Consider the following 22,619-nt stretch of genomic DNA (forward strand, 5'->3'; position numbering starts at 1 on the left):
AAAAATTAAATAAGTAGGTGGTCATAAAGCTTATTAATAATTTTCGATATATACAGCATTTTGTGCAAGACTCACTTTACTCGGTCCAGATCAGAAAATTCATTCAGAAACATATTGCTTCCTCACAGTCTATGCTCCATTATGGGCCTCGTCGAAACAGAGTTCCCAAGGAGCTAGGAAAGCTGGAGGCTCGAGACTACATTTTACGCCCAACTCTCGATCTGTGCCCTCTGGCAAAAGTGGCCTTCCTCTTCCACACAGTCTTTGACAGTGTGAAAAATTCAAACACACAAAGTATTAACCCTTCCCACAGTGTCCCAGTGCACGAATACTGAGAGCATTGCCCATGATTCTAGCCCCATTTGGTGCTGGTTTAGAAGGACATGGTCATGGATGTCTCATTGCTCAGATAACAACTGGTCTTTACAGGAAAATGAGACATGGTCCAGGGAAGGAACACAAAGTCTGAGATTGTATAAAGATCCAAGTTTACATTAAAGCCAGAGTCTTGTCCTCAGAATGTGAAGTGAGGGGATTTTTTCAAGTGCAAATGTCACCTCCAGACTCATGGAGGGGAGTCTGTGTGCAGGGGGTAGCGGGGAGAACTTCCCACTGGACCAAAGCAAAATAGGACATTTGGGGTGCTGGTTCATGTACTTGTCTGGTCCTTGAAAGAGATAGAGGACTAACTTTTCTGTTTGATGTCCGACAAACATAGAGTTTGTGTGTGTGGAAAAGCTGAGAAGCACAATCCTTTCCTTACAAACACTTCTTAGGAATAGTACAATGTTCCAGGAAGAGCCCTGCACGGACAAGAGTGTAAAGCCCGAGCCCTACCCATGCCCACAACATTCCCACCCTACACTACCCAGGCCCAATTGCTTCTGCCAAATTTAATGCCCTGCCAAAAACCCCAAATCAGAAATAACTTCCTCAGTTTGTAAATCCATTAGCTGCTCCTCCGTCTGTCACTCGCTCTGCATCCGCTCAGCTCATGGTGGCTCTGAGTCTGAGTATCCATAGCAATGGCTCTGCTTGGGCTACTTTTCATCCCTCTAAACTCCTAAAAAACTTAATAAGGGACATTATTATTTTCTGTGAAATAATCTCTCATGTTTTATATGTAATGCGGTTGAAGAACTTAGTTAAATATGACTGTACTGCGCAGCAGAGAACACACATGGTTCAGCTTCAAAATGTTAGTGATCAATCTAGTGATACCCGAGCCCTGCGCGTTCTCTAGTTATTGACGAAAAAAAATAGACCCTACCTGGCCCTAACCCGATGTATAATGTCGGGGGCCGTTGGGCTCGGGTTGGGTAGCAGACCTTTTTTGTTTCAAGACTGTGATAATAGACATGTTGGAAAGCTTTTTTAATAAACAGAATATCACTCAGCTGACCATTCCCTAACCACCACTGACCTCAAATGATCTCCCCTCGTCTGGCCCTAGAAATCCCAATGGTCGTCACCATGCCTACAACAAGACGGGTAGTTAAGTTGCCCTGGTGGGGTGGGACCGGGTCGAAAGCTGGAATGAGGGAGGCGTGGCCACACACCACCAGTCACAGGATCGCCAGGGTAACCCAGAGAGTCGTAGCCATGTAGCTGAAGGTCAGGAGCGCCCCTTTCCTGAGTGTTTTCTGGATTACTTTCAGGGGTATCTACTGGGGATGGCGGGGGTGGTTAGTTCTGAGGGGTGCAGTAGTGATTCTGGGGGGTAGAATAGTAGTTCTGGGGGTGGAATAGTAGTTATGGTGCTGGCTGGTCTGGATGTTGCCGTAGGCTAGGAGAAGGGGTGCAGTGGAGGTCTGGGAGCCGGTGGGGAGATGGGGGATCCCTGTAAGGCTGCCGTTCCTCTGGGTGGAGCTGTACCAGCTGGGGTCCAACTGGGGCGTCGAGGACAGGAAACTACTGTGGAATGGAAGGGACAGGCATAAATCAGCATTGTATCTGTATGGGGGATATAAGACGTTAGGTTGACTGGGGGATGTAGAATGTTATATGTGACTGTGTAAAGGGAATATAGGAAGTTATATGTGACTGTGGTGCATATACAGTGTTTTGAGAAAGTATTCACACCCCTTGACTTTTTCCAGATTTTGTTGTGTTACAGGCTTAATTTAAAATGTATTAAATTGAGGTTCTGTGTCACTGGCTTACACAAAATAGTGGAATTATGTTTCTAGAAATATTTAGAAATTAACAAAAAATGAAAGGCTGAAATGTTTTAAGTCAAAAAGTATTCAACCACTTTGTTATGGCATGCCTAAATAAGTTCAGGAGGAAAACAATAGTTTAATTCACAAAATAAGTTGTATTGACAATAATAGTGTTTAACATGATTTTTGAATGACTACCTCATCTCTGTACCCCACACATACAATTATATGTAAGGTCCCTCAGTCGAGCAGTGAATTTGAAACACAGATTCAATCACAAAGACCAGGAAGTTTTTCCAATGCCCCTATTTGTAGATAGATAAAAGAAAAGCAGATATTGAATATCCCTTTCAGCATTAATTACACTTTGGATGGTGTATCAATACACCCAGTGACTACAAAGATTTCTAACTCAGTTGCCGGAGAGGAAGGATACCGCTCATGGATTTCACAATGAGGCCAATGGTGACTTTAAAACAGTTACAGACTTGAATAAGTTTAATGGTGGTGATAACTGAGGATGGATCAACAACATTGTAGTTACTCCACAAAACTTACCTAAATGACAGAGTGAACATGCATCTTGTTTGCAATAAAGCAAAACATGTTTTTTTTAAATGGCAAAGAAATTACATTTATGTCCTGAATACAAAGCATTATGTTTGGGACAAATCCAACAAATCACAGAGTACCACTCTTCACATTTTCAAGCATGGTGGTGGATGCATCATGTTATGGGTATGTGTGTCATTGGGAAGGACTAGGTATTTTGTTGTTGCTGATCAAATGAAATGGAATAGAGTTAAGTACAGGCAAAATCCTAGAGGAAACCCTGGTTCTGCTTTCCAACAGACACTGGGAGACAAATTCACCCTTCAGCAGGACAAGGCCAGATATACACTGGAGTTGCTAACCAAGAGGACATCGATTGTACCTGAGTGGCCTAGTTACAGTTTTGAATTAATTTGTCTTGAAAATCTATGGCAAGACTTGAAAATGGCTGTCTAGCAATGATCAACAACCAATTTGACAGAGCTTTAAGAGTTTTTCAAAGAATAATGTGCAAATATTGTACAATCCAGGTGTGCAAAGCTGTAGGATGTTAGCTGTAATCACTGCCAAATATGATTCTAACATGTATTGTACAAACAAATATGAAAATGTATGTACTCACTACTGTAACTCACTCTGAATAAGAGTGTGTGCTAAAAATGTATTAAATGTATTGACTCAGGTGTGAATACTAAAAACATGGTTTTCACTTTGTCATTATGGGGTATTGTGCGTAGATGGCTGATATTTTTATTTATTTAATCAATTTTGAATTCAGGTTGTAACACAACAAAAATGTGGAATAAGTCAAGGGGTAGGAATACTTTCTGAAGGCACTGTAGGTTGTTATAGATGACTTTGTACAGGGGAAATATGATGCTATAAGCGACTGTATAGCTGGAATGTAGGATGTTAGCATTGTGTACACAGGATATAGGATGATATAGGTGACTGTGGGGGTTAAATAATGGCAATACAGTATGGTTTTAGGTGACTGTATACGGACAATATAGGATGCAATATAGGTGACTGTGTACAGGGGATACAGGATGTTATAGGTGACGGAATTTACAATATAGGATGTTATAAGTGATAGAGTATCCTGTTACCCACTTCGGTCGATCAGCTCTGGAGTTGTTGCTCCTGGACAGGTCATCATCGCTGTCGTACCTCCGGGGGTTATCAAAAAAATAGGCCTTGGAACTGAAGCTGTGACTGTTGATCATTCCTCCTGGTGCCTGGGGAAAAGAACACACTCACAACTTAATAAGTAATATATGACACGAAAAACATGCTTAAAGACTTTACATGAACTTATACCATAGTAATAAGACTGGAAATATTCTTGTAAGTACATGTATTGTGGGACTAAATCATTTCCAATGGGTCTCATGTGTCTCAGTTGGTAGAACATGGCGCTTGCAATGCCAGGGTTGTGGGTTCGATTCCCACGGTGGACCAATAGGAAAAAGTAGCACTGCTAAATGACTAAACTGTCATCCTTTGTGTTTCAAAGTCAGTGTGGTTGTAGCTTCCACCTGTCTGATAAATGAATGTCAATTTACAATGAGCAAAAATATAAAACGCAACAATTTCAAAGATTGTACTGTGTAACAGTTCATATAAGGACATCAGTCAATTTAAATTAATTCATTAGGCTCTAATCTATGGATTTCACATGACTGGTCACAGATACCTTTAAAAAAAGTTATGGGCGTGGATCAGAAAACCAGTCAGTATCTGGTGTGACTACCATTTCATGCAGCACTTCACAGAGTTTATCAGGCTGTTGCCTGTGGAATGTTGTCCCACTCCTCTTCAATGGCTGTGTGAAGTTGCTGGATATTGGTAGCAATTGGAACGTGCTGTTGTACACGTGAATCCAGAACATCCCCAAATATGCTCAATGGGTGACATGTCTGGTGAGTATGCAGGCCATGGAAGAACTGGGACATTTTCATCTTTCAGCAATTGCATATAGATCCTTGGGGCATATTTGTGCATTATCATACTGAAACATGAAGTGATGAATGGCATGACAATTGCCCTCAGGATCTCGTCACGTTAGCTCTGTGCATTCAAATTGCCATGGGGCACTCTGACATCAGCAAACCGCACGCCCACATGACACCATACGTCTGCCATCTGCCCGGTACAGTTGAAAACGGGATTCATCCGTAAAAGCACACTTTTCCAGCGTGCCAGTGGCCATTGAAGGTGAGCATTTACCCAAAGAACGCCGAACTGCAGTCAGGTTAAGACCCTGGAGAGGATGACGAGCACACAGATGAGCTTCACTAGGATGTTTTCTGACAGTTTGTGCAGAAATTATTTGGTTGTGCAAACCCACAGTTTTATCAGCTATCTAGTCTCAGACGATCCCGCAGGTGAAGAAGCTGGATGTGAAGGTCCTGGGCTGGTGTGATTAAATGTGGTCGGCGGTTGTGAGGCCGGCGGTTGTGAGGCCTGTTGGACAGACTGCCAACTTCTCTAAAACGACATTGGAGGCAGCTTATTGCAGAGAAATGAACATTACATTCTCTGGCAACTGCTCTGGTGGACACTCCTGCAGTCAGCATGTCAATTGCAACACTCACTCAAAACTTGAGACATCTATGGCATTGTGTTGTGTGACAAAACTGCACATATTAGAGTGGCCTTTTATTGTTCTCAGCACAAGGTGCAACTGTGTAATGATCATGATGTTTAATCAGCTTCTTGATATGCAACACCTGTCAGGTGGATGGATTATTTTGGCAAATGAGATGCTCACTAACAGGGATGTAAACAAATGTGTGCACAACATTTGAGAGTCATTTCTGGGATCTTTTATTTCAGCTCATGAAACATGGGACCAATACTTTACATGTTGTGTTTATGTATTTGCGCAGTATAGATGTACTGAGGTAGGCAAATATTTGACTAATGTGCATTCAAACACATATGATTCATGTGAGCTCCTTGTAGGGCTGGGCAATATATCCAATTCATTTGAATGTATGTTTTTGCGCGATATTCCAAATGCCCGTCTCGCAGAATCAAGTTTTTGAAAATATTTTTCAATTTTATGAGCGTTTATGTCAGCTTGTTCACATTGTCTTTTTGGTCTCGCTCCTTCTGTACTGTGCACCTTCCCATTTACACCAGAGATCTGTATATAATGATGAGATGCTCATGTCTCTGCCCTAACAATGGGAGTCATTGTCCCAAAAGGTAGGAAGGCAGACCTTTGGGACAATTCTAAATAAGCCCATTGGGCTTATTATTGACAGACTTTTGCGAGAGTGAAACCTCTCGCTTCTCATCTCCTTGCCGGCCAAACCCTCCCCTAACCCGGATGACGCTGTGCCAAATTGTGCGCCGCCCCGTGGGACTCCATGTCGCGGCCGGCTGCGATAGAGCCTGGACTCGAACCAGGATCTCCAGTGGCACAGCAGGCACTGTGATGCAGTGCCTTCGACCACTGCGCCGCTCGGGAGGCCTCGACAAATGGTTTTAACTCGCTATTTGCATTTGACCATATACCACGTATCACTAGCGGCATTTTAGTCAGATGAAAATATACTAGATGTTTAGTCTGTGTTTTATAAATGCGCAATAAGCATAAAACAATGATATAAGGAATTGTCAACTTGTTCTCATTCTGAGAAATAAGGTAGTGATTTCAACATCTGAACACAGAGGACAGGCTAGCATGCTGTTCAAACATTTGGAGACGGACAGAAGGTTGTTCACAACAATTCAACTGTTTTGCCTTGTTACCTAAATTCAGAGCTTGTGTAATTAAACCTACATCCAAGTTGGCTATCCTTGAAATATAAATATTAGCTGGCTACTCACTATCATGTGGGTTTGTGCTTGAGAGATTGTTTATGAGACCGGTGTTCATTTTCTATAATTCCTGCTACATTATTAGTGAATGTGCATTATGCATGGTTCTGATTAAATGTGTAACATAAATGGCATTTTTATAGACAGACCTGAAAGCCAGATCAGTGATTATTGCAACAACAACAAAAAGCAGGTACAACTATGTTGATCAAATAATTACATCATTATTGGGTCTTATGGTTGTGGAAGGCATACTTTCTTTATTTTTTTAACTAGGCAAGTCAGTTAAGAACAAATTCTTATTTACAATGACTACCTAGGAACAGTGGGTTAACTGTTCAGGGGCAGTACGACAGATTTGACCTTGTCAGCTCAGGGATTCGGCCGAGCAACCTTTCAGTTACTGGCCCAATGCTCTAACCTAGGCTACCTGCCAACCCCGCATATATTCAGCCTAGGTATAATTTCACAAGCTCTGAATTCATTAGATTATTGCTTACTGTTTTAAATGCAGTATATTTTACCTTCAATTGTACAACAAAGCTTATTTAGAGAAAACATAAAACAAATCGAGATACAGTATATATCGTGAGTCGCCCATAAGGTTGAAAAAATGTTAGCTATTAGTTTTAGGCCATATCGCCCAGCATTAGCTCCTTGATTGACTGGTATACAATCGTAGCACGCGCTCCAGCAGGTATATCTCACTGGTCACCCCCAAAGCCAATTCCTCCTTTGGTCGTCTTTCCTTCCAGTTGTCTGCTGCTGCCAATGACTGGAACGAACTGCAAAAATCTCTGAAGCTGGAGACTCATATCTCCCTCACTAGCTTTAAGCACCAGCTGTCAGAGCAGCTCACAGATCACTGCACCTGTACATAGCCCATCTGTAAACAGCCCATGTATCTACCTACCTCATCCCCATACTGTATTTATTCATTTAACTTGCTCCTTTGCACCCCAGTATCTCTACTTGTACTTTCATCTTCTGCACATCTTCCATTCCAGTGTTTAATTGCTATATTGTAATTACTTCGCCACCATGGCCTATTTATTGCCTTAACTCCCTTATCTTACCTCATTTGCACTCACTGTATATATTTTTGTTTTCTTTTGTTCTACTGTATTATTGACTATGTTTTGTTTATTCCATGTGTAACTCTGTGTTGTTGTACGTGTCAAATTGCTATGCTTTATCTTGGCCAGGTCGCAGTTGCAAATGAGAACTTGTTCTCAACTAGCCTACCTGGTTAAATAAAGGTTAAATAAAAAGTAAATAAAAAAATACCATCAGGAAGTAAATGGTCTTACTAGGTTCTGATTGGGCCTCTGTACCCTGAAGAAGACCACGACTAGACTGGTGGGTAGCAGCTCCCAGAAAAAGAGGATGATCCCAAAGATGATGTAGGCCTCTCCACTGATCTTCTCTATGTCTGCCTGGAGGGAAAACACATACAGATCCAACAATTAAAGAAATGAAACACAGAAAAAATACACACATGGAGACACGCACAAGTGCACATAATAGTTTGTAGGCCAGACAGTTCGGAAGCTACAGACGATCGGTGGATGTGGTGGATTGAGATGCATTCCAATGCAAAAAACATATCTCTAGTTTAAACTATACATATACAGTACCAGTCAAAAGTTTGGACACATCTTCTCATTCAAGGTTTTTTTTTTTTACATTGTATAATAGTAGTGAAGACATCAAAACTATGAAATAACACATATGGAATCATGTAGTAAACAAAAAAGTGTTTAACAAATCAAAATACATTTTAGTTTTTGGATTCTTCAAATTAGCCAAATCAAATCAAATTTTATTTGTCACATACACATGGTTAGCAGATGTTAATGCGAGTGTAGCGAAATGCTTGTGCTTCCAGTTCCGACAATGCAGTAATAACCAACAAGTAATCTAACTAACAATTCCAAAACTAATATCTTATACACAGTGTAAGGGGATAAAGAATATGTACATAAAGATATGAATGAGTGATGGTGCAGAGCAGCATAGGCAAGATACAGTAGATGGTATCGAGTACAGTATATACATATGAGATGAGTATGTAAACAAAGTGGCATAGTTAAAGTGGCTAGTGATACATGTATTACATAAGGATGCAGTAGATGATAGAGTACAGTATATACATATACATATGAGATGAATAATGTAGGGTATTTAAACATTATATTAGGTAGCATTGTTTAAAGTGGCTAGTGATATATTTTACATCCTTTCCCATCAATTCCCATTATTGAAGTGGCTGGAGTTGAGTCAGTGTGTTGGCAGCAGCCACTCAATGTTAGTGGTTGCTGTTTAACAGTCTGATGGCCTTGAGATAGAAGCTGTTTTTCAGTCTCTCGGTCCCAGCTTTGATGCACCTGTACTGACCTCGCCTTCTGGATGATAGCGGGGTGAACAGGCAGTGGCTCGGGTGGGTGTTGTCCTTGATGATCTTTATGGCCTTCCTGTAACATCGGGTGGTGTAGGTGTCCTGGAGGGCAGGTAGTTTGCCCCCGGTGATACGTTGTGCAGACCTCACTACCCTCTGGAGAGCCTTACGGTTGTGGGTGGAGCAGTTGCCGTACCAGGCGGCGATACAGCCCACCAGGATGCTCTCGATTGTGCATCTGTAGTAGTTTGTGAGTGTTTTTGGTTACAAGCCGAATTTCTTCAGCCTCCTGAGGTTGAAGAGGCGCTGCTGCGCCTTCTTCACAATGCTGTCTGTGTGAGTGGACCAATTTAGTTTGTCTGTGATGTGTATGCCGAGGAACTTAAAACTTACTACCCTCTCCACTACTGTTCCATCAATGTGGATAGGGGGGTGTTCCCTCTGCTGTTTCCTGAAGTCCACAATCATCTCCTTTGTTTTGTTGACGTTGAGTGTGAGGTTATTGTCCTGACACCACACTCTGAGGGCCCTCACCTCCCCTGTAGGCCGTCTCTTCGTTGTTGGTAATCAAGCCTACCACTGTTGTGTCGTCCGCAAACTTGATGATTGAGTTGGAGGCGTGCCTTGCCGCGCAGTCGTGGGTGAACAGGGAGTACAGGAGAGGGCTCAGAACGCACCCTTGTGGGGCACCAGTGTTGAGGATCAGCGGGGTGGAGCTGTTGTTGCCTACCCTCACCACCTGGGGGCGGCCCGTCAGGAAGTCCAGTACCCAGTTGCACAGGGCGGGGTCGAGACCCAGGGTCTCGAGCTTGATGACGAGCTTGGAGGGTACTATGGTGTTAAATGCCGAGCTGTAGTCGATGAACAGCATTCTCACATAGGTATTCCTCTTGTCCAGATGGGTTAGGGCAGTGCGCAGTGTGGTTGAGATTGCATCGTCTGTGGACCTATTTGGGCGGTAAGCAGATTGGAGTGGGTCTAGGGTGTCAGGTAGGGTGGAGGTGATATGGTCCTTGACTAGTCTCTCAAAGCACTTCATGATGACGGAAGTGAGTGTTACGGGGCGGTAGTCGTTTAGCTCAGTTACCTTAGCTTTCTTGGGAACAGGAACAATGGTGGCCCTCTTGAAGCATGTGGGAACAGCAGACTGGTATAGGGATTGATTGAATATGTCCGTAAACACACCAGCCAGCTGGTCTGCGCATGCTCTGAGGGCGCGGCTGGGGATGCCGTCTGGGCCTGCAGCCTTGCGAGGGTTAACACGTTTAAATGTTTTACTCACCTCGGCTGCAGTGAAGGAGAGACCGCATGTTTCCGTTGCAGGCCGTGTCAGTGGCACTGTATTGTCCTCAAAGCGGGCAAAAAGGTTATTTAGTCTGCCTGGGAGCAAGACATCCTGGTCCGTGACTGGGCTGGATTTCTTCTTGTAGTCCGTGATTGACTGTAGACCCTGCCACATACCTCGTGTCTGAGACGTTGAATTGAGATTCTACTTTGTCTCTATACTGACGCTTAGCTTGTTTGATAGCCTTACGGAGGGAATAGCTGCACTGTTTGTATTCGGTCATGTTACCAGTCACCTTGCTCTGATTAAAAGCAGTGGTTCGCGCTTTCAGTTTCACGCGAATGCTGCCATCAATCCACGGTTTCTGGTTAGGGAATGTTTTAATCGTTGCTATGGGAACAACATCTTCAACGCACGTTCTAATGAACTCGCACACCGAATCAGCGTATTCGTCAATGTTGTTGCCTGACGCAATACGAAACATGTCCCGGTCCACGTGATGGAAGCAGTCTTGGAGTGTGGAATCAGCTTGTTCGGACCAGCGTTGGACAGACCTCAGCGTGGGAGCTTCTTGTTTTAGTTTCTGTCTGTAGGCAGGGATCAGCAAAATGGAGTCGTGGTCAGTTTTTCCGAAAGGGGGGCGGGGCAGGGCCTTATATGCGTCGCGGAAGTTAGAATAACAGTGATCCAAGGTTTTGCCAGCCCTGGTGGCGCAATCGATATGCTGATACATTTTAGGGAGTCTTGTTTTCAGATTAGCCTTGTTAAAATCCCCAGCAACAATGAATGCAGCCTCAGGATGTATGGATTCCAGTTTGCAAAGAGTCAAATAAAGTTTGTCCAGAGCCATCGATGTGTCTGCTTGTGGGGGAATATATACGGCTGTGATTATAATCGGAGAGAATTCTCTTGGTAGATAATGCGGTCTACATTTGATTGTGAGGAATTCTAAATCAGGTGAACAGAAGGATTTGAGTTCCTGTATGTTTCTGTGATCACACCACGTCTCGTTAGCCATAAGGCATACGCCCCCACCACTCTTCTTACCAGAAAGGTGTTTGTTTCTGTCGGCGCGATGTGTGGAGAAACCCGCTGGCTACACCGCATCCGAGAGCGTCTCTCCAGTGAGCCATGTTTCCGTGAAGCAAAGAACGTTACAGTCTCTGATGTCCCTCTGGAATGCTACCCTTGCTCGGATTTCATCAACCTTGTTGTCAAGAGACTGGACATTGGCGAGAAGAATGCTAGGAAGTGGGGCACGATGTGCCCGTCTCCGTAGTCTGACCAGAAGACTGCTTCGTTTCCCTCTTTTACGAAGTCGTTTTTTTGGGTCGCCGGCTGGGATCCATTCCGTTGTCCTTGTTGAAAGGCAGAACACAGGATCCGCTTCGCGAAAGTCATATTCTTGGTCGTACTGATGGTGAGTTGACGCTGATCTTATATTCAGTAGTTCTTCTCGACTGTATGTAATGAAACCTAAGATGACCTGGGGTACTAATGTAAGAAATAACACGTAAAAAAACAAAAAGCTGCATAGTTTCCTAGGAACGCGAAGCGAGGTGGCCATCTCTGTTGGCTCCGGAAGTTGTTGCCCTTTGCCTTGATGACCCTTTGCCTTGATGACAGCTTTGCACATGCTCTCAACCAGCTTCATGAGGTAGTCACCTGTAATGCATTTCAATTAACAGGTGTGCATTGTTAAAAGTTAATTTGTGGAATTTATTTCCTTCTTAATGTGTTTGAGCCAATCAGTTGTGTTGTGACAAGGTACGGGTGGTATACAGAAGATAGCCCTATTTGGGATGATTAGGTCTGTTCAAACTTTTGACTGGTACTGTATACTTTTCGTGGCCAAAAGTTTTGAGAATGATACAAATATTAATTTTCACAAAGTCTCTCCTGGCTCAGTTTGTATGATGGCAATTTGCATATACTCCTGAATGTTATGAAGAGTGATCAGATGAATTGCCATTAATTGCAAAGTCCCTCTTTGCCATGCAAATTAACTGAATCCCGAAAAAACATTTCCACTGCATTTCAGCCCTGCCATAAAAGGACCAGCTGACATCATATCAGTGATTCTCTCGTTAACACAGGCGTGAGTGTTGATGAGGACAAGGCTGGAGATCACTCTGTCATGCTGATTGAGTTTGAATAACAGACTGGAAGCTTCAAAAGGAGGGTGGTGCTTAGAATCATTGTTCTTCCTCTTGTCTTTCATGGTTACCTGCAAGGAAACAGGTGTCGTCATCATTGCTTTGCACAAAAAGGGCTTCACAGGAAAGGATAAGATTAAGATTAAGATTAAGAGTAAAATTGCACCTAAATCAACCATTTATCGGATCATCAAGAACTTCAAGGAGAGCGGTTCAATTGTTGTGAAGAAGGCTTCAGGGCGCCCAAGAAAGTCCAGCAAGCGCCAAGGACGTCACCTAAAGTTGATTTAAGCTGCGGGATCGGGGCACCACCAGCACAGAGCTTGCTCAGGAATGGCAGCAGGCAGGTGTGAGTGCATCTGCACGCACAGTGAGGCGAAGACTTTGAGGATGGCCTGGTGTGAAGAAGGGCAGCAAAGTAGCCACTTCTCTCTAGGAAAAACATCAGGGGCAGACTGATATTCTGCAAAAGGTACAGGGATTGGACTGCTGAGGACTGGCGTAAAGTCATTTTCTGTGTTGAATCCCCTTTCCGATTGTTTGGGGCATCCGGAAAAAAGCTTGTCCGGAGAAGACAAGGTGAGCGCTACCATCAGTCTTGTGTCATGCCAACATTAAAGCATCCTGAGACCATTCATGTGTGGGGTTGCTTCTCAGCCAAGGGAGTGTGCTCACTCACACAGCCATGAATAAAGAATGGTACCAACACATCCTCCGAGAGCAACTTCTCCCAACCATCCAGGAGCAGATTGGTGACGAACAATGCCTTTTGCAGCATGATGGAGCACCTTGCCATAAGGCAAAAGTGATAACTAAGTGGCTCGGGGAACAAAACATCGATATTTTGGGTCCATGACCAGGAAACTCTCCAGACCATTGAGAACTTGTGGTCAAGCCTCAAGAGACGGGTGGACAAACAAAAACACACAAATTCTGACATTGATTATGCAAGAATGGGCTGTCATCAGTCAGGATGTGGCCCAGAAGTTAACTGACAGCATGCCAGGGCGGATTACAGAGGTCTTGAAAAAGAAGGGTCAACACTGCAAATATTGACTCTTTGCATCAACTTCATGTAATTGTCAATAAAAGCCTTTGACACTTATGAAATGCTTGTAATTATACTTCAGTATTCCATAGTAACATCTGACAAAATATCTAAAAGCACTGAAGCAGCAAACTTTGTGGAAATTAATATTTGTGTCATTCTCAAAAGTTTTAGCCACGACTGTAGACTGATGAGGGGGTAAAATAATTGTATCAATTTTAGAAAATAAGGCTGTAACGTAACAAAATGTGGAAAAAGTCAAGGTGTCTGAATACTTTCCGAATGCTCTGTATATATACTGAACAAATATAAACTCAACATATAAAGTGTTGGTCCCATGTTTCATGAGCTGAAATAAAATATCCCAGAAATGTTTCTCTCAAATTCTGTGCACAAATTTGTTTACATCCCTGTTAGTGAGCATTTCTCCTTTGCCAAGATAATCCATCCTCCTGATAGGTGTGGTATGTCATGAAGTTGATTCAACAGCATGATCATTACACAGGTGCACCTTGTGCTGGGGAAAATAAAATGTGCAGTTTTGCCACACAACACAATGCCACAGATGTCTCAAGTTGAGGGAGTGTGCAATTGGCATTCTGACTGCATGAATGTTCACCACTGCTGTTGCCTGCGAATTTCTCTACCCTAAGCCATAATTAGAGAATTTGGCAGTATGTCCAATGAGCCTCACAACCGCAGATCACGTGTAACCACGTCAGCCAAGGCCCTCCACATCCAGGTTCTTCACCTGCGAGATCGTCTGAGACCAGCGATCCGGACAGCTGATGAAACTGAGGAGCATTTCTGTCTGTATTAAAGCCCTTTTGTGGAGAAAAACTCATTCAGATTGGCCGGTGCCTGGCTCCCCATCCCTGCACCCCTGCCCAGTCATGTGAAATCCATAGATTAGGGCCTAATTAATTGATTTCAATTGACTGATATCCTTATATGAACTGTAACTCAGTAAAATCATTCAAAATTGTTGCATTTATATTTTTGTTCAGTATTGTTTGGGACTACTCAACAGAAAAAAATCTTGGCCAATCAACAACCTACCAACCAACCAATCGACCATTCGACTAAATGGGGTCAGCCCTCAACTGAGCCAGAAACAGACTTTAAGATAATTTCTCAGATAATCCCAAATGCAAACACAAACCGACATAGATAGATTAGATTGTAGACATAGAAACAGAAACAAAGACACGTGAGTGTGTGTGGGTCTGCGAGTGTATGTATTTGTGACACACTTACTCAAGAAGACACATTTAAACCAATAAACCAAGACAGACAGTCACCCAAACACACACAGTGGCCCAAGACTAGCCTAGGGAACTAGGAAAACCTCCAGTACAGGGCCGTCTGTCTCAGGGTTTGAGACCAGATCTAGGTCACTAGCACCAGGCAGTCCTTTGCTGTGATCCCCCCTCTCCTCGCCTGGCCTAGCTGGGTTATTTATAGACAAATGAAGACCTTTCCCCCACAGAGCCCATATCCTCCCAAATCCCCTCAAAGGGATTGTTGCTGCAGAAGCCACATTGCTCTCAGCCACTCAGCAAACAGATCTGGATAGAATGGCTCTGTCATCAATGTCTTCTGGACGGATTGAACTCAAGCCAAGTGTCAATTTAGAAGGGAGACTATGGAGAATGGTCGTAAACATGAGATGTATGCACAGATACACACAGAGGGACTCATACACACATACACACATACGGTACATATAGTGCTCGTCCTTAAAGATGAAACAACCGGATTTTGTGGATAGATGAAAAAGTATGAATTCAGTTATCAAAATGAAATTATAATTGAAAACATGTTATTTCTATCAGTACATGTGTGCTTTAGTGTTGTTTCTTTGGCAACTGTTGTATAAGTGGAATATACACTTAAATATAGAGTCATATAAAAGAGCTTAGTGTTCACAGGCACAAACAACACATGCACGCACACAAACACAAACGCTTATCGGAGCGTACGTGCGCACAGACACACACACAGAGTCATGTAAAAGCAGAACACACACAGACGGGCACATACATATCCACATTGTACACACATTGACACTTAAATTGGGCATACTTGTGTGCACAGTTGAGACAGAGAAAACCAAAAACAATGTGTGTGAACTATCATCTATGCAACTAACGCAGAATGGATGTGACTGCGGATTAGTTGCAGACATAGCCTAATCATACAGACACACACACACACAGTGTTTGCAGACTGATCAGCCCTATAATAGATGATTAATTATGTCAGACACCCGGGGTGAGTGTTTGGCTGGCAGAACAGCAAGCTTTGAATGTCTAGGACAGCAGAGTTCACTGAAGGTTTAACAGGTCTGACCCATATGCCCCTAGTCCTCTCAGTGACTTAACACTAACAATCTTCATGATCATCGTCAACATTTTACGCTTGTGTGTATTCCTAACGACGGCTATCCTACCTGGTCAGAGACGTTGTACCAGCTGTAGTTAAAGGCGCTGGGACGGTTCTCTGGAGAGAGAGCCACCACCACCAGGTTATAGCTGGCCCTGGACGTGTAGAGCAGGATGACTGCAGCACCTATGACAGTAGCTTGGCACACTGACGTACCCTACAGCGTAGGTAGGGAGAGGGTGAGAGAGATATTGTATACATTTTTGGGGATTTTAGTCATTTAGCAGACACTTGTCCAGAGCGCCTTTCAGGACCAATTAGGGTAAAGTGCCTTGCTCAAGGGCACAGACAGATTTTTCACCTAGTCGGCACATGATTCGAAACAGCAACCTTTCAGTTACTGGCCCAATGCTCTTACCCGCTAGGCTACCTGCCGTATGGTGTACCTCTAGAGCACTAAGGGATGATTAATCAATGAATTGATTGATTAAGTAACTGATTGGTTAGTTGGCTAATTGGTTAAGTGACTTATTGGCTAATTGATTGATTTAATGCTTGATGGACCGCCCAGTACCTTGGATTCGAGGTAGACGTTGGACGAGGACATCTTGGCAATCTTGAAAATGCACAGAGCCAGCGAGATGGCGCAGAGTACGAAGAGGCTGTCGTTGACCAGCACCCGGGCCAGCACCACCTGCCGCACCTCTGCCTCGCCTGCCTCGCCCCCCATGCCACCCCCTATGCCCCCCTGCACCAGCATGGCGCATGTCAGGTTTACTACGAGGAAGAAAAGGCTGGCAAAGATGAACGCCAGACACATGGGCAGCCTGTGGGAAAAAAACACAATTATAGGTGGTACAAGAACTAGCTTCCAATACACAACATTACAATAATTATATGCAACAATAAATGAATAAAGCTTAAAACACCCAAAACCTCATTCCATTCTACTGCATTGGCTCAGTCAATCTTCCCAGTTCCCCCTTCTCCACCTGCTCTTCTCCTCTCTTCCTTTACCCCCTCCCCCTTGCAGGATGTGTGTATGGGTTGTGTTTGTGAATGTGCGTGTGTGTGCATTTGTGCATGTGTGTGTGCCTACGTGTGTGGTGCTGGGGATTGTAGAGGACTGGGATGGAAAGGGGGGAGGAGGGTGTGTGGTGGATTTGGGGATTTGAGCTTGCAGCTTTTCATTTCGCATCAGACATTAATCGGCTGGGTGATCAAAGTGTTTATTAGTCCAGAAATTCAGACACCACCTTCCCCCGTCCACATCAAACAGTCAAGGGTGGAGACAGCTGAGACGAAGCTCAGAGGCATTATTAGACTTCATCAAGGTTACTGGACAGTCCGTTCCACTGTATCTACAATAACACACTCTAGGCATACAGTGAAAGTCAATCATTGATACTGTACAGAGCTTGGCCAACTTGGTTTTGTAACTAGGGCTCTGAGTATCTGAACGAGAGCCATGTTGTCACCAAAGGTTTGATCGATCCCATTCTAGTAAGAACGCACTAGAGTGTCGTTTTCATGTTATGTTATTCCCATTGAGTCATTTGCAATTGGAAGAAATGGTAGCAACTGCAATGCATCAACCCTTTTCACTTAGTAACAGATGACAGTGAAAGTACTGGTACCCCATTAATAATTTCATAGTAATAACACACTATCTTACATGATGGTGCCCAGTGTGAGGAACTCAGTAGTCCATAATAGTTCAGCATTATAGACGGACGGAGAGTAAAAGGATGTTCAACATTGTTCAACATATGACATTAAAACGACACCTCGCTACAGATGACCGGTACATTCCGGAGGTTTGGGGGGGGGTTTGACAAAGTCCCACCATAAGACTTTATTGTGTGTCTTTTCAAACAGCCATGGCATTTCAACTTTCATGGCATCGTTTTAAGAAAACACTGTCCATTCCCATACACCAGCTTTCATTTGGGTTATTGGCCATTTGAATCCCTCCTGCCCAACATTCTCTCCCCTGCTTTGTCCCTCGCCTCACCCCAATCAGTATAAACTCAGTTAGACTAACCCAGACACGGAGTCTGCAAAAATTCCACTAACTTGTATTTGTTGAGCTCCGGAGAATACTTTGCTTTGGCTTTAAACATTACCTGGGGAGACAGAGAAGGGACACATTGTTAATAACAGTTTACTCATCATTAAATATTCACACATTGATATTGCTGAGGAGCACAGAAATGTAGTGGCAGCAGTGTCACTCAAAACAGATAGAAATAGACGCCAACATGAATCAAAGGTGGGTGCCCTGCTGGTGGGCTTTGAAAGGGGGTAAAGCATGAATACATGCAATCAGTATTAGGTCTTCAAAATACTTTTCACACTACCGAGCTGAACAGAGCCGAGCCCAACCAAGCTGTACTGAGCTGCCCTGATTACACAGCCACGGTCCACCACGACAAAAGAAAATATCCAAGCCAATACAGTTTGGGACAGCACAATAGTGTGAAAAGGGTACAATTCTGGGGACAAAGGAGACCCCAACCGTTCTGCAATGTCTGCGGACTGACTGTTGGGGGATGCAGACGCCGATGGGGTTAAGGTCTCTAGTGACAGTGCCTTGGCATTCTGCCACAGAGGCTTGTTGAGAAATGATCAGTCAGCGTCTACAACTGAGGCGTGCCCAGATAGGCCTAAAATCTTGGCTAAATTTGTGGGGCTGGCTGGAAGCCAGATGAAGAGAGGGGGAGCAGCGGGGGAGATAGACTCTTCTCCTCTTCCCTCTGCTCTTTATTCTCCTCCACCTCTGAACCGCTGTGTCCCTTCCCTTCTTTCTAATCTTCACTGATGAAGCAGTCCCAGAGCAAAAAGAGTAGAGCACAGAGCCATCATGGGGCCTATTAACACATTCCTCGATACAGCAGTTTACACAACATGAGGATAATGTTAACAAGGCAAGGAAACTGTCCTCTATGTGTATTTCTAGTCGAATGTGGCTGTCTCTGACTGTGCCATGTGACAAAATAGAAGCCTTTAAAATTCTGGGGGTGACATTTTTATAGTTTCATCATTTTTGCGCTATGCACAATTATTTTGCATTATGGCAATGTTGCCCGGAATCTCTAATAGAGATTCTAACAAAACATCATCAAAAAGGATACTGCCATAGAAAATGCAGCCATCATGATGAAAGAGATCCAGAAAACATTCTCTCACAGATGCTTCTCCCATATCAATGGTCTTCAAAGCAGGCCATTTCACACTGGTATTATCAGCATCACTGGTCACCCTAGCGGAGCTCTGTCTGGGGGATCTTTGATATCTGACTTAGTGGTGAAGTGCCTGTACAATGGGTTCCCAACACTTCTTCCCCTGGCAGAGCTATATCTCTCTGTGTGTGTGTGCGCGAGAACAATATAGAGAGAATGAGAGAGAAAAATCATGTGTGAGCAAATAAGAGGGAGAGTGCTTGTCATTGACACTATGGACAGTTGAGTGACACGCCTTACTAGATATGACACATTTTGAATGAATCAACGGCCACTGCGAATCAAGAATTATAGCAAGCCACACACACAAAAACACGCACCTTGAAGGCTTCAATATTCACACACTAAGTATAAAACAAACAGGTAACACTTTATTTGGATAGTCCATCTGTACTCTTGTTGACAGCTTTGCAAGCACTCAGCTCTCTTCATTGTGTATATGTTTGTGTTTCTCTAGATACTCATCCTCTTGCAAGGGACCGTGATTCTAATTAGAATCTACAAACTGACTTCCGTACAAAAAAAGTGCACAAAAATAGTTTGTCTGGCATTTATATTCTAACACTTATAGGGGTGTCCAGTGTTTACATTACTGTCCCGATTTGTTATGGGAATGCCCAGCACAACCAGAAACTGAACTCTTCTTGCAAAGGAACCTCAAATACTCTTTTCACAATACTAAGCCGAGCCAAGCTGTAGTTCGCTGGCTTGCACACATCCACCATAGTTACTGAAATCATGCTGGAAAGTATAATATGAAGCAAAAACGGAGTCAGCACAATAGTGCGAACTCGGATCAGCACAATAGTGCGAAAATAGTCAAATAGGGGCACAAAACACCCGTATCCTCAACAGAATTCCCTAAAAATGGAAGCTAGGACCAGGGCTGAAGGAAGTTCCAAAATGTGGAAAGGGTAGAAGAGTGGGTACGTGCTGAGCTAGTCCACTTAGGGAACAACTGTGAAATTCAGTCTGTGTCGAAATTCCCTGACACCTTTGGGAGAGAAGGAGAGGGTTCAGATTCCATGGCACTGAACTCTACACATCACCTGATGCTGACAGTTATTTATTGGAGAGGGCATCGTTAACTGTTTGTGTGTGTGTGTGTGTGTGGACCTAAAATGTTGTGTGCTCTAAAATACATACCTTGCAAATGACCAGGTTCAGAGCTCATGAGCATGCATTGTGTGTTGTGTGTGTGTGCTATGTAATAATGTGTTGAAATATTACCCAGTTCAGAGAACTGGACTAGTTTATGGGTCTGTATCTGAATGTTCCTGTACATGTCTGTGTAAGTGTGTGTGTGCTATGTAATAATGTGTTGAAATATTACCCAGTTCAGAGAACGTGTACTAGTTTATGGGTCTGTATCTGAATGTTCCTGTACATGTCTGTGTAAGTGTGTGTGTGTGTGTGTGCATTGAATTTTCCTCTTCATGTCTGTATCAGAGTGCTTGTGTCAGTCAGTGTCAGTGTGTTGAGGGGGGTTTGGGAAAGGATTAACACCTGTGTAGTGGAGGTTTCCCAGTCTCTCCAGCCTGCCAGCCAGTCAACCAACCAGGCAGAAAGCCTGAAGCTAATCTGATTGCAGACTAAGGCTGGACTGGGCCAGATAGAGAGAGGGCTGATGGGGAGGCAGACAACAGAGCTGGGAAAGGAGGGTTAGTAATCAGGGCGTCATGCACCCTAAAAATCTGTGGGGGCACAAAGTACGTGAGGATGACTCGGCGGGGCTAGGCCCGTGTCCTTAAATTGGCAAAAAAACAACTAATGTAAACACCCTTCTCCTGCACGCTAGAGCCATAATCATTATGCTTAATTCCATGTCAAAAATGTTGATCTTTCTGCATATCTAAGCATACCTCGAGCGGTTTGTATCCTCCTGACTGGTGTTTATTTTTTACATTTTTAAAGAAACTAAATATGCTTCTCTACAACTCTGCTAAAATCTGGGTGAACGATTGAAAGTAATGGGAGTCTTATTCAGTACATTAAACAATGGCTTGCTTCTACCATGTCTACCAACCTTGCCAGCAGGCATGCTAGCTAAGATAGACAAGCTTGCCACTCTAACATCATTGGTAACCTGAAATGGCTTACTGGTAGCTAGTTATGAGATTGGGAGATTGGGAACCTATGTGGGCAAGCTAAAGTCAACTTCATAAAATTGCTAGGTGGCTAGTAGTATTACAGAGAAACCCCCAAAAATATATATCTTTTTTTTTTTAACAGGACAAATCTGAACAGGACACATTTTTTAAACATGCTCCCTATGGCATGACACCTTTGTTAGTCATTCCTGCTTGTCCCCTCGAATAGCTACCCGGGAATCCACACTGATTTTTGTTCACCACTCCATTTTGAGAGTGAAACAATTGCGAAAAGGAGCAACATTTAGTTTGTATTTCAGCCTGATACTAAATTCTCCGACTCCTGGGCTAGGATTACTTGTCTACAACACTGGGTATTGGTTTGTTAATGTCTGTCAGTCAATCTAAGTCACCTGATTCTTAGCATAGATGGTAGGCAAGGTAAAGATATTTTTTTTGTCTTAAAGGGGCAGTGTTGTATTTTGAGACAAGCTTGAATAACCGAAAGGCAGAGGGTAGCATAATTTGTCTGATTCTCTGTAAAATAATTGTATGGGAATAATAATGCATTTTATTTTGTAAAGTGGTTTCTTCCATTAAAAAACAACAACATTTTCAGTTACCTCCTTGTCTGAAGGACAAGTGGACAAACAGGTTAATGTCAAGCCCTGCATGTTTTTTTCAAAAGTCTCATGGAATGTAGGTCTACTGTACATTGAACACCACACATTGGCTGCTACTGTAGGCTGAATGATAGAATAGCTATTTCCATGTTAAAATGTTATGGGGTGCATTTTCTCCATTGTTTTTGATGGTAGGTGTCACAAGTCTGACCGAGGGTGGCTCCCCTTCCCGGTCGGGTGGCGCTCGGCGGTCGTCGTCGCCAACCTATTAGCTGCCACTGATTGTCTTTCCTCCCCCTCCTTGTAATGTTTATTGTTAGCACGTGTTAGTGAGTCATTAGTTGGGCTTTATTAGACAGCCGGCCCGCCTATATCTTTGTGCGGGATTAATTATTGTGACCTTCAGTTATGCAGTAGAGGAACGTGTTGGTTCCTGGTCGTGTATTCTGCTGTACAGTTTTCGTCCCCTGTGTTTGGGGCATTTGGTTTTGAGCACCCAGTGTTGCGTGAGTGCATTAAAGGGCACAGTATTGCACTCTCTGTTTTCTGCGTCTGACTCCACACCCACTACACCCGGAGCGTTACAGTAGGCCACTCTGGTAGGCCTACATTATGATCAAACAGCTACAGTATCCTACTTGGCAAATGTTAAAATTGTAACAAAGCGGGACCTGGAATTTGCTCAATGCCAAAAAAGATTAGAGGGAACATTGGTGGTAGGGTTTTTTTCTTGGGTGTCTCATTGGAAACTAAAACATCCTGCGCAGATGCATGAGAAAGCACCGCTTCTAGGATGGTAGTGAAAAACAGAATTGTAATTGGGTCATAAGAGAATTGGGTGGGTAGA

General features: G+C 43.5%; 1 protein-coding gene across 1 annotated transcript in view; it reads right to left on the bottom strand.

The window, feature by feature from the left end:
- Positions 1-873: 873 nt before the first annotated feature.
- gpr137c (G protein-coupled receptor 137c) overlaps positions 874-22,619 on the bottom strand; it is a 31,348-nt gene continuing 9,602 nt past the window's right edge. Inside the window, 7 exon segments of the mRNA XM_064927535.1 lie at positions 874-1,742; positions 1,745-1,914; positions 3,828-3,952; positions 7,856-7,981; positions 15,885-16,034; positions 16,392-16,644; positions 17,894-17,943. Of these exon segments, the coding sequence (XP_064783607.1) occupies positions 1,687-1,742; positions 1,745-1,914; positions 3,828-3,952; positions 7,856-7,981; positions 15,885-16,034; positions 16,392-16,644; positions 17,894-17,943 (930 nt within the window). The 3' untranslated portion in view covers positions 874-1,686.

This window comes from Oncorhynchus masou, chromosome 21 (assembly GCF_036934945.1).
Source record: "Oncorhynchus masou masou isolate Uvic2021 chromosome 21, UVic_Omas_1.1, whole genome shotgun sequence".
Classification (NCBI taxonomy): Eukaryota; Metazoa; Chordata; class Actinopteri; order Salmoniformes; family Salmonidae; genus Oncorhynchus; species Oncorhynchus masou.